Raw genomic sequence first — 14815 nt, 5'->3', positions numbered from 1 at the left:
GAGTGTCAACTATTTAAACTAACTAATAATATTATTAAAACACAACAACTAAATGATATAAATCTTAAATCTTAAATTTAAAGATATTAGAGGACCATAATCACAATTTTACCTAAATTTTCAAGGTTTTTTTTATGAAAATAGTTTGCACATATGATTAAAATAAAATATTTTAATTCCTTTTATTTTCTTCAACTTTTGTAGGAAGAAAAGAAGAAGAACCAATATAGGAAAATATGAAAACATAATAAATAAATAATACCTAACGCTCAAACTAGATTGGGCCTTAATTATTTGAGTCCAAAATTAATTCAGAATTTAACCCATGGGTCCAAAATCCAATCCAATTTTCAAATCCAACAAATACACAAATGGCCCAAATAAAATTAATCCTTAAATTGTTCCCAAAATTGAGTGAAGATACCATTCAAATTCCAGTCCGACTTAAAAGATAGTAGCTTATGTCAAATTTTACTACTAGTTTTGTAGTATGTTTTTGTTATGGATTTAGTGTTTGTTTTCTAATTTTATTTTTTTAGTTTTTTTTAATTTTGAAATTTTAGACTCAACTTAAATGATATCCGTTAAATTCATTAGCTAACATGATGTAGCATTTTTACGAGTATTATGTGAAAATAGTAAAGTAATATGATATATTACACATGAGATAGTATATTTGTAACATAAAATTTTGACAATATAATGAATTTAATGATTTGATTGAGTTAAGACTGAAATTTAGAAAATCGAAAATACAACAATTAAAAATAATCGAATTAGAATATAAGAACTAGATTTACAGCTTAAGCATTGCATAAGTATTAGTAGCAAAATTTGACTTAAAAGATTTTAAAATGGCCAATTCTAAAATAATTCTCAATTTATTTCACTATTATTAATATAAAAGGTTTTTTTTTTTAAATTTGATTTTGATTTTAACTGGTCAAAATGCAAAATTCTTTGTTTAAGCTCATGCCAGTCGCGCCACCCGACTGTTGAGATATCCGGAAAGCGGGTGGGACAAAGGGCAAATTGAGAACCAACATCACTAGATTTGGTCTGCATAAATGGTGACATGTTTACTTCAGCACCGTTGAAATATTGGCCCCTACTTACCACTAATATTGCCACTCAAAAACTTGCAATAACTTCAATTGCAGACCATGTTTCTTTCATATGCATATGATGATAATCTAATATGCAAACAAATCATCAAGTTTTCATGGTTGGATCCATTGGTCCAATAGTCGATCCACTGCGACTGATTTTCACAACCCATTGTCTCATATTCTTGAATTTGGTATACACCTACTTGCATGTTTTAGATTCAAAGTGTTACTAATACAAAAAAGAAAAAAAATTATAATAAAAAAAATTTACGTCACATCTATTTGATGACCTCATTATAATGGTATACCGTGAGATTTTTTTAGATCAACGATTGAAATAAAAAGGGAGAAAAATAAATGTTTATTCACTATTGATCATGATGTGTAAGATTTGTATTAAAAAATGTGAGTTTACATTTTAATCAATTCAATAAATTTAAACACTAAATGAGATAAACTGATTTTTAGAGAAAAGTTAACCGATTTAACAATTCTAAGTGACGAACACAATTTTTTAATTATTGACGTGGCTTGATCAAATGGTGTCAATCTCCTCATTTTTATCTTTTAACCAGAATTGATGATTTAAAAAAATCTCATGAATCCCACTGTAATAAAAACTTAATTAAATGTTCGAGTTTATTTGTACACCGTATTTCTTTATATTCATAAAAGGAAGATTTAATCCTACTCGTTCAAAGAAAAATAAATTATACGCACCTATACGTGAATCAAATATTTGAGTTCATTAAAATTATAAAAGTGCATAAAAATTGACCCCACGTACCCCATATTTAACAGTGCACCAATTTGGTACGAAAGTTTGCCTAAAGAGCAGAGCTTCCAATTGTAAAACCTCATTACACATTATCAATTTCTCAGTGCTGCAAATCATGGATCCGGTGCCTAGTTTTCTGGTTGAGGTTGGGCATATCGCCGACGTTCAAGAACTTAGCAAGTCCGAGCCAACCGTAATCAGTGGAAGATTCGTCCTAGACAAGGCCGAGAGACCAAAGCTTGCTGCAATTGTTTCATCACCTAATGACATTCCCATTATTGATCTTTCAAAGCTCATGTCAAGTGACGAACATGTACTAGGCATCATGAAACTCAAAGTTGCATGTCAAGGATGGGGATTTTTCCAGGTAAAATTAAATACATAATTTTTTGGTCTAATTGTGGTTTTAGTCTCTTTTACTATGCTGAAATTTGAGATTTAATCATTTTACTTTTAATTTGTTATAATTTGGTCGCTATCCTTTTTTTTATACAATATTAGAGGTGAGAGATGGGAGTAACACAGTTTGAACCCGTGCCAAACGGGTGTTTAACAAGAGTTTTAACCACTACTCCATACAAGTTAATACTTGATCCCTATACTTTTATAATGCTATTACCATGTCTAAATTAAAAATACTGTTAGGTGGTGTTGTTAAAGTCATTGTTATTAAGTCACACAATCAGGGTCATGTAAAAATCCAATTGGCCTAGTCAAACCAATAATAAATTCACAAGTAGGGGTGGTGCTAGGGCCCCAACCCCCCCTAAAATGGAAAATCTCATTTTTGGCCCTTTTAAATTTATGAAATTTTAAGTTAGTATATAGTAAAATTTTTAATCTTTTAAAAATTAAAAAGATATTATTAAAATGGTAAATTTACTTTTTAGCTCTCATAAAAATATACAATTTATTTCCGACTCCCTTAAAAAAAATTTCTAACTTCACCCCTATTCACATGTTAACTGAATTCTTAAAGTTGATCAAATTAAATCCCAAATTTCGGCATTGTGGAGGGATTAAAACCACAATTGGACCTAAATTTTATCATGTACTGCTCATCTGTCTGAAAATCAACTATGAAGCTTTTTCTTTTTTCTTTTTTTTTCAGGTTTTGAATCATGGGATTGATTTGAAATTACTTCAAAACATTGAAAAATAGCCAAAGATTTTTTGATGTTACCATTAGAGGAAAAACAAAAGTAACCGATGGCACGAGGGACAGTTCAAGGCTATGGTCAAGCTTTTGTTTTCTCAGAGAACCAAAAGCTAGATTGGTGCAACATGTTTGCTCTTGGTGTTGAGCCACCTTGTATAAGGAACCCAAACCTCTGGCCATTGAAACCGGCTCGACTCCGGTACTTAACAATAATACCGTAATGGAATTCCCAAACCTCGAATTCACTAATTGGTAACCAACTTATCTTCATTTTCTTTAGGCAGAAGTTTATTCAAGGGAAATTAGGAAAGTTTGTAAAGATCTTTTGAAGTATATAGCAAAGAGCTTAGGCTGAAAAGGGATGTTTTCGAAGAAATGTTGGGGACCGCGGTTCAAGCAGCGAGGATGAACTATTATCCGCAATTAAGTATAACATTATTAAACTTTAGTTAGATTGCTAGCATGAAAATCAACAAATCAACCATTTACGTACAAAAAATAAATGAAAAATCAATAGTTTAAGTTCATGTAGTCACCAAAATTTGACATATTAAAGTAAAATAACAATCTAAGTGTCCACAATACGAGGGAATTTGGAAGGAGGGCCATCAAAAATATAATTTAATTTAAGGGGTTATTGGTGTCAAAAGCCAATCAGACATAAATTTAATTGGGAAATAATTTAAAAATCATTCATTTTACAAAGTTATATTATAAATTAATAAAAAACTTGCACATGATGAGATGTGAACCTAAAATATTAAAATTTTTAACTTTTTTTTTTGTCAAAATCAAAGTATTCATCGTCAATAGTAGTGACTAATCCTTTCTTCACAGGTACTTTCCAAAGAGATAAATAGCTTATCATGCAATGTTATATATCCATTCTAATGGGTAGGGATCGAACCCCGACCTTATAGTTAAGGGATGAGGTGAACAACTATCACACCACATCTCATGGTTAAAAATTTAAACCTTTTAACATTAACATTTCAATCAAAACTCTATTTAATTTTTATTTAAATTTTCATAAATATATTTATTGCATTTTTTAAACAATAAAGAATAATTTTATTCCAATTTAACTTTATTTGAATCTTTTTAATAATACATGAACTAAGTTAATCCATTTAATAGTAAAGGAACTAATTTAACCAGATTTCTATAACATTTACCATAGATTCACCTATATAAAGAGTTTATGAAGTTTACACGAGATCAAAGTGAATATGGGCCTAAAAGACAATTGCTCGATTGCTTTATTACTTTATTACCCAATACCTTCTATGGTATTGGTGTCTTTACTATAGTAAATTGTGGGTTTAGTCACTTTTTTAATTTGATCAATTTTAGTTGTTATACTTTTTAATTTTAAAATTTTAATGTTAACCTAAACAGTAGTAGTTAAATTCATAATTTAGTCCGGTTCTTCAATTTGATTATTTTTAATCTTTATACTTCTCAATTTTGAAATTTCAATATTGAACACAAACAGCAACCACTAAATTCATTAACTATTTTTTGTGCAAGTAATATGTAAAATTGCAAGCTAACATAATATTATACATGTGATAAAATAATTACCCTATAAAATCCTAGAAATAGAAAATTTAATCAATTAACAACTACAATTTAATCGAGACAAAATTTTAAAATTATAGAGAACTAACAATGAGTAAAATAAAGTATAAAAATTAAATTTATATTAGTGAATGGATAGAGTTTATTTCTTAAAGTGAAATTAGGGTGTTACAAAAATCAAATATGTTGGTCCAAGTTTTTGTTGTTCCATGTGTACTCTATTTGAGATTTTATTATCACCAAACGTCTTCCTACAACCGTTATTGTATGTCTTAATTTGTTTAGCCTGAATTTGATGCAGGACATAAATGTTCATCTGGATAATGTTTGTTGTTGCTGTCTGCAGTTTTTTTCATTGGCTAGTGGCCTCTGATGCCCAACTTATCATTCATATAACTAGTTTATCCTATAGGTGACTAATTTATGCATTAATATAATCAATTAAAGGTTTTAATTTTAAAAGGTTTGTAATTGAGTTTTAAAAATATTAATTTTATATTAATTAGGTCATTTCGTTGATTTAACCATAAACTTAACGTTAAATATCAAATTAGATCTAACATGAATAGCTTGACATTTTAAATCTAAATTGATTTATGTGTTTTAAATATATTACATGTAAATTTCGAGATACTGTTACTTGAGAACACGATTAAAATAAAATTTTGAATGATAATTTGAAGACGTTTTGTAAAATTAACCTATCAAATTATATCTGAATTAAATCTCTAATTAATGTTTGTTGATGATAGTTAAAAATGGGAACACACATAAGTAGGGTTTCACACCTCTAATACATGTTGTCGATGGCTCTCTTTTACTTCAAAAATATTGCATAAAAAGTAGAAAATTCTCTGGCCTTTGCACATGAAACACTTCATTATTGCATGGGGGGACACCATACATCACATGGTGCCAGTTACACCCTTCTTGTATATATTTTTGGGCAAACTGTATCAAAGGTCACTAAACTATTAGTAAGTTTATGTTTTGATCACTTAACTTAAAAAAGTTACAAAATGATCATTGAACTATTCGGAAGTTTTTATTTAAGTTACTGAGTTGTTAAAATCGTTAATGTATGGCTTTCTCATCATCTGCACCAATCAAAAACTCGCCTTTCTCTTCTTATTTATAGTTCTTTTTTTTTTTGTGAAACAACTTTGAACATCATGATTCTGGAAACCAAAATCCAAATAGTTCTCCTTCCCAATATTCGACACCGACTGTTATATCAGCTTGGATCTAGGGTATGCTCTTCTACTCTTCAATGGGTACTAATGTACCGAACCGATCATTGAATCACCTCTTAGAGCTCACTGGCCAAACTTTAAACAAAAAAACTTAATAACTTAGTGACTTAAATAAGAACATCCGAATCATTCAATGACTTAAATAAAAACTTTCGAATACTTCAGTGACCACTTTATAACGTTTTGAAGTTGAGTGACCAAAACGTAAACTTACTAAAAGTTTAGTGACCTTACGTATAATTTACCCTTTTAAATTTAAGCTAAAAATTTAATCAAATTGAGATAACATTATTAAAAAAAAGTAACACATGAAAATATAAAATTATATGTAATTTATAATTTAATGGATACAAGATACAAAAACAATAGGATGGGCATATGCACTTACAACCGGACTGTTTGATATTTGAATGGCAAGGGGGCATGTCAATAATTTTTATTTTTATTTTTAAATATAAAAAGATTCTGCTTTTTTTTTTCAGTTTTGGGTATTGGGGATTCCTTGAATATTCAATCAAACATTATAATATTGATGATGAGTTAGTGTGCTCTTTAAAAGTTTGCTATATGGGACAAATTCTATTTTTAGTCCCTATATTTTTAATTTTGAAATTCCAATCCTAATCAAATGATGTTTGTTAATAAATTCGTTAAGTTAAATTTTGTTATTTCTGAACTGTTATGCGGCAAACATATTATCACATCTGCAATGACATATCAGCTTGTTATTTTCACATAACACTCATAAAAAAAGCTAAGTTGTTTTAGTTAATAGATTTTGACGCTGAAAGTTTAAATTCGAAAAGTATAGAAATTTAAAATAATCAAAATAGAGAATATGGACAAAATCCTCACACATATACAAGATTAATTCCAAAATTTGACTTTGTGAATTTAATTGTTATCATTTCAGTCGTGATTGAAATTTCAAAATAAAAAATACAATGATTAAAATTGATCAAACTAGAGTATAGAAATTAAATATGTAACTCAAGAATAATACAGGGACTAATAGCACAATTTGAGCTAATATATTTTTTGTCAGCCTCCCATCATGTTACATTTCTGTTCTAGTGAAACCTTAAAATATGTGTGTATATGCCTCCAAATTTAAAGCCCATCATTATGTGTAAAAACAATAGAAAACCCTAAATCAGTTTCATCCTGAAACGAGGCAAAGACTTAAAAAGAAAAAGGTCAATGGCAACAACAATAAAATAAGAGAAACCCCAAAATGAGACCCTGTTTTCATTTTCAATTAAATGATATCAATGTGGTTAGTTGGTCCAGCACTTGGGTTTTTTTTTTTGGTTAATTTCAATGCTATCTTCGTCAAATAATGGCCCCTCCTAGCTAGCTCTCCTAGGAAGAACCCTAAGCCCTAAATAGTTTAGGTTGAAGGGATTTTGATAGAGAAGAATTCTGTGAAGCGTGATCCATTAAGGGTCAATATTAACTAAAAATTGTGGGTTTATCAGCTTGAAAGATTGCATAAAAGAAAATTTGGACGTAGGCTAAAATTTGACTTCACTTGTACAAGTAGCATAAAACCCTTTACATTAGGAGTTAGATTTTATTTTGCTTCATTCAATAAAAAAATTAACAAATTAATCCATGTATGTTAAATAAAAGAGCAAATTACTAATCTTTTCATATAAAAATTTCATCAATTTCTACTATTAAAACTGGTGTGGCCGACGAAATAACTAGACATGTACATATGACGTGTCACATGTACCTCATGTCAACGTACAGAGACCAATTTTTAACAGTAGAAATGTATGAAAATTATAACAAAATGATTAGTTGCTCTTCGATTTAATGTATAGAGACTAATTTACTCATTTTTATATAAAGACAATAAAATACAATCTTATTCCTAGTACAAACATTTTTATAGTACTTTTACCCTTCATTTATGATCCGTGTGTGTATACGGGGTAATTGAAGAAACTAGCTTTCAAAGTAATTATCTGAAGCTGAAACCCCAGATTCAATATGATATATATACATGTAATGTGAGCGTCTATACATGTGCTTAAAACTATGATGGGAGGCCGAAGAGTACATCATACAAGTAAGATATTATTTCAGGTTCTAACTTTATCTCCTTCCTTTGCTCAAAGATTTCACGATTCAACCTTTAGGGCTATGAGCTCTTGGCAGAGCTGAAGCACATCAACAATTTAAAAATTCAATCATAAAATTATTCTACTAGCTAAAAGAATCAAAGAATATAAATTTAGTTTCCTCTCCTGATTCCCAAAAGCTATAAGATATATGTTCAACTAATTGATGAAAGAAAGAAATAAAACTCCATACATGAAATTAAAGCAAAACTCAACAAATGAAAGTCTAAAACCAAATACCCAAAATCTAAATAAATAAACGCTATTTCGTTTTAAGTAAACCCCTATATCCGCCCTATATGAACCTTCAAATCAATGGCCCCATATTATCACCATCTTCAACGTTGCAATTATCAACAATGGCGACCTTATCATGATTTGCTGCTGGTTTATGTTCACCTTCAAGCTCTCTATACCTAAGCAAGTATCTTTTCAACGGCACAGCGTAATCGTCCAAGCCTAGTGTAGCTAAAGCCCAACAAATGTCGTCTCCGTTGACGGTCTTCCGCCGTTCTTTCTTGCACTTTTCCGATGTTTCTCCGGTGACGAAGCTAATGAACTCTGAAGCACATTCTTGCATAGTTTCTTTGGCTTCTTTCGAGATTTTTGCATTTGGGGGGAGGATTTGTTTCATTATACGACCGACGTTAGCTATGGGAAGTAACTGGTCTTGTTCTTTGAAGCCGACACTGTTGCCGTTGTTTGAAGTAGTACCACTCGTTCCAGCATTTTCGGCCATTGTTGAAAACCTTAAACACTTGTTGGTCCCCTAAAGGGTTATAAATACTTCAAAGCTCTATATAAATACACACACAACAAATATATAATTATATATGTGTGTGTGTGTGTGTATACATACATATGTAAGTATGTCTTCCTCAATATCGATGTTACATGTGCTGACACTGACCCAGTTGGACATCAATGTTTGGGGCCATGTTTTCTGGCCGAAACGATTTTTAATATATATATATATAGGTCTAATTCTGGTTTTAGTTCCTCTACTATTTCTGTTTTAATTTGTAATGGTTTGGTGGTCTCTACGTTATTACAATGTTATCTATTAGGATCTAACAATAACATTAAAAATGTAAAAAGACCAAATTATGCTGAAATTTGAGATTTAATATTTCTGTTTTAAATTGGTATCGTTTGGTCTCTATGTTATTACAATGGTATCGGTTAGAACCTATTAATAACGTTAAAGACGTAGAAAAACCAAATTATGTCAAAATTTAGAATTTAATCCATTTAATTTAACATAGTTTGACATTTTACAATTTTATTGAATAGATTAAAATTACAAATTGAGGCTGTTAAAGTGATAATGTGGATTTTTGCTCTAAAAATTTATTTGTGCTATTTTTTATTGTAAGAAAGCAATTATCAACCAAAAAAACTCTCATCATCATTTTAACGAAAGCCATTACAGTGTCATTAATTTGAACTTTTTAATAAGATTACAAAAATAAAAGAAGCAATTTATGTCAAACTAAAGTAAAGGGATTTATAAGCAGCTCCTTTGGGAAAAGTCTTCAAACTGTCATTCACCAGATAGCTAATTGAACCCTTACAACGAATGTATCGTCCCATGTTAACGTTTTGTCTCCCTCTTCCACCAAATGCTCTAAATGGTTCATGAAGGGAGAGTACCTCAATTGGTAAAAATACAACCTGCAAAGCTCACAAGAGAAATGACGGTATGGTGTGTAACATTAATTATGTAAACCATCTATGAAGGACTAAAAATAGAATTACACCTTACATAGATAATATGTTAGTTGTTTAAGTTGACTAAGTGCACCATGTGTTGTCGACAGCCAAGCATGGTTATAAACTTTTTCCATGTAAAGCCAGTAGGGTTTATTGGAATGCAACATTAATATTGGATGCTGAGAGGGCCAATGAGGCAATTCCAAATAAACAAAGCTCATACAATTCATAATTTGGTACAAAATTAACCACCTTTCTCAATTGTTAAGCTTTAATTTTATATTTCAACCAATGAGCTATGGGGTTAGCATATGGTTAGCAAAGAAAGTTTAAAGGTAGGCAATTTTATACTAGTTGTATTATGGTCCTAGCGGATTCAACGAAAATATTTTATTGGAAAAGGAATAGAAAAAAACTTACTAAAAAAGGTTTCCTTGAATCCAAACGAAAAAAGAACAGCGATTAAATTTCTTAATTTTATGAATAGTGGTATATCAAGGGTCAACAATAGTCTTAGCCTTAGAATATACTGAATATATGGAATTTACTTGATTCATTTTAAATTTATTTTTAGATTTGAAGATGTAAGTTCACTTGTTCAGATGGTTAGATTTTTTTTTTGCTAAATTCAAGTTTATTAAAGTGTCATTTTTTCGTTACATGGTTACTAAATATATTTCTTAAAATTTAAAATGTCACACCAACGAATTTAACCATATTAATAATTGAACTTGGAAAATAAAAATAAAAAACTAAACTTTAATGTACTAGGAATATAAAAATGTAGAGTATATTTTAACTAAAAATATTCATGTAATTAAGTTATTTTAACACCTTAATTAAATAAAAATAATTTCATTATTATAATTTTAGATTGGCAGCTTTTGATAGGGTTGTTGAAGTGTTGAAATTGGTAAAAAAGTGACAAGACAGAAGCATGATCTCGTTATGGTCCATAAAATGAAGAAGGATGATGAAAATGTGGAAACTGAATTAAAAACAACTTATAGAACAAAATGAGCTTTGCCATCTGGTTAAGTATTTGCTTTCTTTAGCCAATAAAAGAAAGTTTGGATAAGTTCACCACATTTTCAATGTATCTCTCGTCTGTCTTTCAGAGACAATCCCTCGGAAAAGGTTATTAAACTGCTCTTCGGAAAACTCCTTTAAAGACCATTTTTCGACCAAACTCCATGATTTTGAGTTAGATGTCTTTCTTTTTTTTAGTTCTTGAATCATTTTGAGCTTGAATTATTTCGGAGGTTTAACTTTTTTTGGTCGGGTCAATATGAGTTCGGATCAATATTATAAGAACCAAACTGATGGTTAAATCAATTAAACAGTCGATTCAATCCTTAATTCAACCATTACAAAATAAAAATAAGAAAATATTTAATAGTAATAATAGTGGAAACATTCATTTTACAAAATTATAACAAGAAGATTAAACATTTGAGTTAATTTAAATCCAATTCAAGCAGATTTTTCACCCTCTTTTTACCAATTGAGCCCTTTTTTTACTAGTTCAATCGGTTTTACACATATTGAATCCTTCTCCAAATTTATGATGCAAATTGGATCTTTAATCTTTGGTTTAACCAGTTAATCGGATCCGATTTTAACAACAACGGTTCCAATTATTGTCATTTCATGTTTAAGTCATTTTGAATTGCTTATTCGAATTATTTCAAATTAGATTAAATTCAGCATTAAGTCCAACAAATTCAAATAATTGAGTTTTAATTACTAGGGCCCCTTCGGATGAATGATGCGTTTACCTATGATTAATATAAAAACAGCAATTATAGTGAAACTAGATACAATAACGTTGCTATAACGTGAAACAAAAAAAATTAAATACACTACACTAAAAATAAACACCCATCTAAAAAGACCTTAAATCGAGTACAGCCACGAAAAAATTCAACCATTTTAAAGTTTTGCTGAGATGATGCAAATTTGTGTTAATTATCATTTATTGAAATACAACTATTAGCAAAATAGTGGATCTTCAAAACTCGTGGAACTCATAAATTTATAAACTTTTTTCTGCCTGCAATTGCAAATGGTGGTCCAAATTGGTGTTCATATCACATTGTCAATTTTTCTGGCATACCTAGGGAAGATCAATTAAAGGGTTGACTTTTTTATGTTTTAAATGTTTTGCTGCTACTGGTGATTAATTTTAAATTTTATTAATAAATTCTATCAAACATTTTTTATGTTTATTTTATAGTTCGTGTATAGAGTGTGTGGCTATTCTTTTTAATAATATCATCTCTATTTACAAGTTTTTTTTAATTTAAAGTGATGTGCAAATTAATTATAATTTTAGGATAAACTATAAAAATAGTCAATTTTTGTTTGACTCAGATTACAGTTTAGTCATTTATGTTTGAAATATTACGTTTTAGTCACTTACATTATAGTTTTATTATGAAGTGATCACTCTATCATTAAGCTCTGTTACCTCCCTAATGGAAGTCCTACGTGGTAGTCCAAATGGATTTTAAATGCCAACTTGGGTGTCCTATGTGGCAGTCCAAATTAAATTTATTTAATTAAAAACCTATTTTCATCCTAGCAACTGAACATTCAAGTTGACATTTAAAACCCATTTTGACTGCCACATAGGACTGTCATTAGGGAGGTAAAGGAGTTTAATGGTAGAGTGACCACTTTGTAATAAAATAATAACGTAAGTAACTAAAACGTAACATTTTAAATATAAGTGACTAAAATGTAATATGAGGCAAACATAATTGACTATTTTCTAGTTTACTCATAATTTTATCTTAGTTTACCTAAAATACAATATCAACCAATGAAAACTTGACATTTGGTATAATTTTTTATTTAATGTAGTATACCATTAAAGATAAAATAATAGTTTTAATACAATACCTAGAACTATCTACAAAGATAAATTCAGAAAAGTTTTAGTGGGCTGGAATTAAGTTAATTTTTTTTTTGAGGTACCATTTATTAATTTATCATTTCTAAAGGGATTATACATGTTTTTTCATTTTTTTGAAGGGGTCAAAATGTAAATTTACCATATATTAACGTAAAATTTCATTATTTAAGAAGGGACTACAATTGAATATTTTTCATTTTGGCACGTGACTAAGTCCCCTGCTTGCCCTCCTTCCATTATTTAAGAAGGGACTAATTCACCTCTGGTTATCTATAACCCATTTTCAACGCATAAATAAGAAGATAAAATATGTTTGGGCACAATTAAACACACATCCTTCTAGACTAACAACAATGCATATGCCAATCAAGTTAAAACTCGACCGACAAGAGATAAAATAATAGTTTAATTATCACTTTTTTATTTAAAAAGTGAGTAGTAATAAGAAAATTAGGATAAAATTTAAAAGTGAATTTACTATTAAAACTCTAATTGAACGAAATTTTAAAGTAGATATTAGAAATTGAAAAATAGGAGGCTAATAACAAAGTTTGAACCTTGATGTTTTAACTAAGGATGAAAGTGAAGGCAAACCAAACTAATTGGGTTTGAGTTTAGTTTGATAAAAATATATATTAAATAAATGAATAAAAATCTAATCGTTGAAGCTCTATTGGGTGATTCAATCTTGTAATGTTGTGAACGTGACAACCTAAGAAATGAAATTTTTTGTTCTACTTGCATAAGAATCTTAGATTAAATCAACATGCAAAATTTGACCAACTAATATTATTCCAAGTCAATCATCCTCTATTCCGGCAAAGGAAAAAAAAAGGGTCTATTTTTGGTTATAGTCCCTCTCTATTATGTTGAAATTAAAATTTAATTTACTATATTTTAATTTATTTTATAATGTTATTGGTTGGTGTTAATGTGTTAATATATTGATCGTTAATTGCTAAGGGTGTTAGTCACATTATTATTTTAACGAAAATAGCTAACAATGATATAAAATTGGATATTATAATAGTATTGTAATAACCCATTTTGCCCGGCCCAATAAATACCAAAAAGAAAAAAGCAAATACATTAAATTAAAATATCCACTATTAACAGCCTAGTTTTACAAATATTAAAATTAAACCCAAATTCAATTAAATAAATGTTCATTTACAGACTCAGACCCACCGAGCCTAATAACCCAAATTACATCAAACCCGAGTCCAAAAACAACCCAATTACAATGGCCCAAACTACCAGCCCAATTCAGCCCATTAGCCTAAATACCCAGTGACCCAAATCAACCCAAAACACAAAACGACACATGGAAACCCTAGCAGCAAGGGTTCCCAACGCCGTAGCAGTGACGTCCCCTCGCTCTCCCTCCGCACGTGACGAGCCCTTGTACGCGCGCGCCTTCGCCTCCATACGTGCCACGCCCGCACCTCTGCACACCGTACCTGCAAGAGATGAACAAATGAACAGTAAAACATATAGCAACGGCACACAAAAGGGGCAGAGAAAAAAATCAAAGATAACAGAGCGGGGGCGATTTGTTTGGATTTTTATTTTTTTATTTTTCATTTTTTCTGTAAATAGATACTATAAAAAGACCAAGAGTATGCTGTAACACGCAGGCAATCAGAATACAAAAATAAAAAAACACCAAAAGGTGATTTCTGGGTTCTTTTTCTTCCTTTTTATTTTCGCAGTTCGTTTTTTCTTTTGTTTTGAGACTCCATCGGTTGTTTACTAAAGAAGGAAATGGAAGTAGTAAAAGAGAAAGGGCGTACCTCGTGACCGGATCTGTTGCTCTTTCTCCGTTGTCATCGGAGTTTGGGGCGTGGTCCGGAGAGTCCCTGAAGGAGGCGATGAACGTTGAGCGGCGCTGAGAGAGAGAGCTTAAGTTTTTTTAAAAAAAAATGAGATAAAAGTGTTAGGTTAGGTTTTTTTGTGTTTTTTTTGTTTTAGTTTTAATCACCGGATTTAAAATGGTGCCGTCTGATGACCAAACCCGAGCGGTGACCCAACCCGGGAAGGATCCGCGCACTATGGGTCGTTTGGTTTATTTATTCAATAGGTTCTTATGTGTTTACTGAGATTGCGATTTGATTTCCTTTAGTTGTTTGTAATTTGTACCGCATATTTGATTCTGTACTCACTTAGATCCAAACTT

The 14815-nt window shown here is 30.1% G+C and overlaps 1 protein-coding gene and 1 pseudogene across 1 annotated transcript; one reads left to right on the top strand and one right to left on the bottom strand.

The window, feature by feature from the left end:
• The first annotated feature begins 2002 nt into the window (after positions 1-2002).
• LOC105797784 (protein SRG1-like) lies at positions 2003-3499 on the top strand (annotated as a pseudogene).
• Positions 3500-7996: 4497 nt separating this feature from the next.
• LOC105797998 (nuclear transcription factor Y subunit B-5) lies at positions 7997-8788 on the bottom strand. The gene has a single exon (XM_012627859.2). The coding sequence runs from the start codon at positions 8746-8748 to the stop codon at positions 8317-8319; it is 432 nt and encodes a 143-aa protein (XP_012483313.1). The 5' UTR covers positions 8749-8788; the 3' UTR covers positions 7997-8316.
• Between the last annotated feature and the right edge of the window lie 6027 nt (positions 8789-14815).

Source organism: Gossypium raimondii, chromosome 9, assembly GCF_025698545.1.
Source record: "Gossypium raimondii isolate GPD5lz chromosome 9, ASM2569854v1, whole genome shotgun sequence".
NCBI classification, from domain to species: Eukaryota; Viridiplantae; Streptophyta; class Magnoliopsida; order Malvales; family Malvaceae; genus Gossypium; species Gossypium raimondii.
Note: the sequence above shows the minus strand (reverse complement) of the source record. Positions and strands in the feature narration are given on the sequence as shown.

Excerpts from the sequence above, each read along its gene's own strand:
- LOC105797998 (XM_012627859.2), bottom strand. The coding sequence starts at position 8,748 with ATGGCCGAAAATGCTGGAACGAGTGGTACTACTTCAAACAACGGCAAC.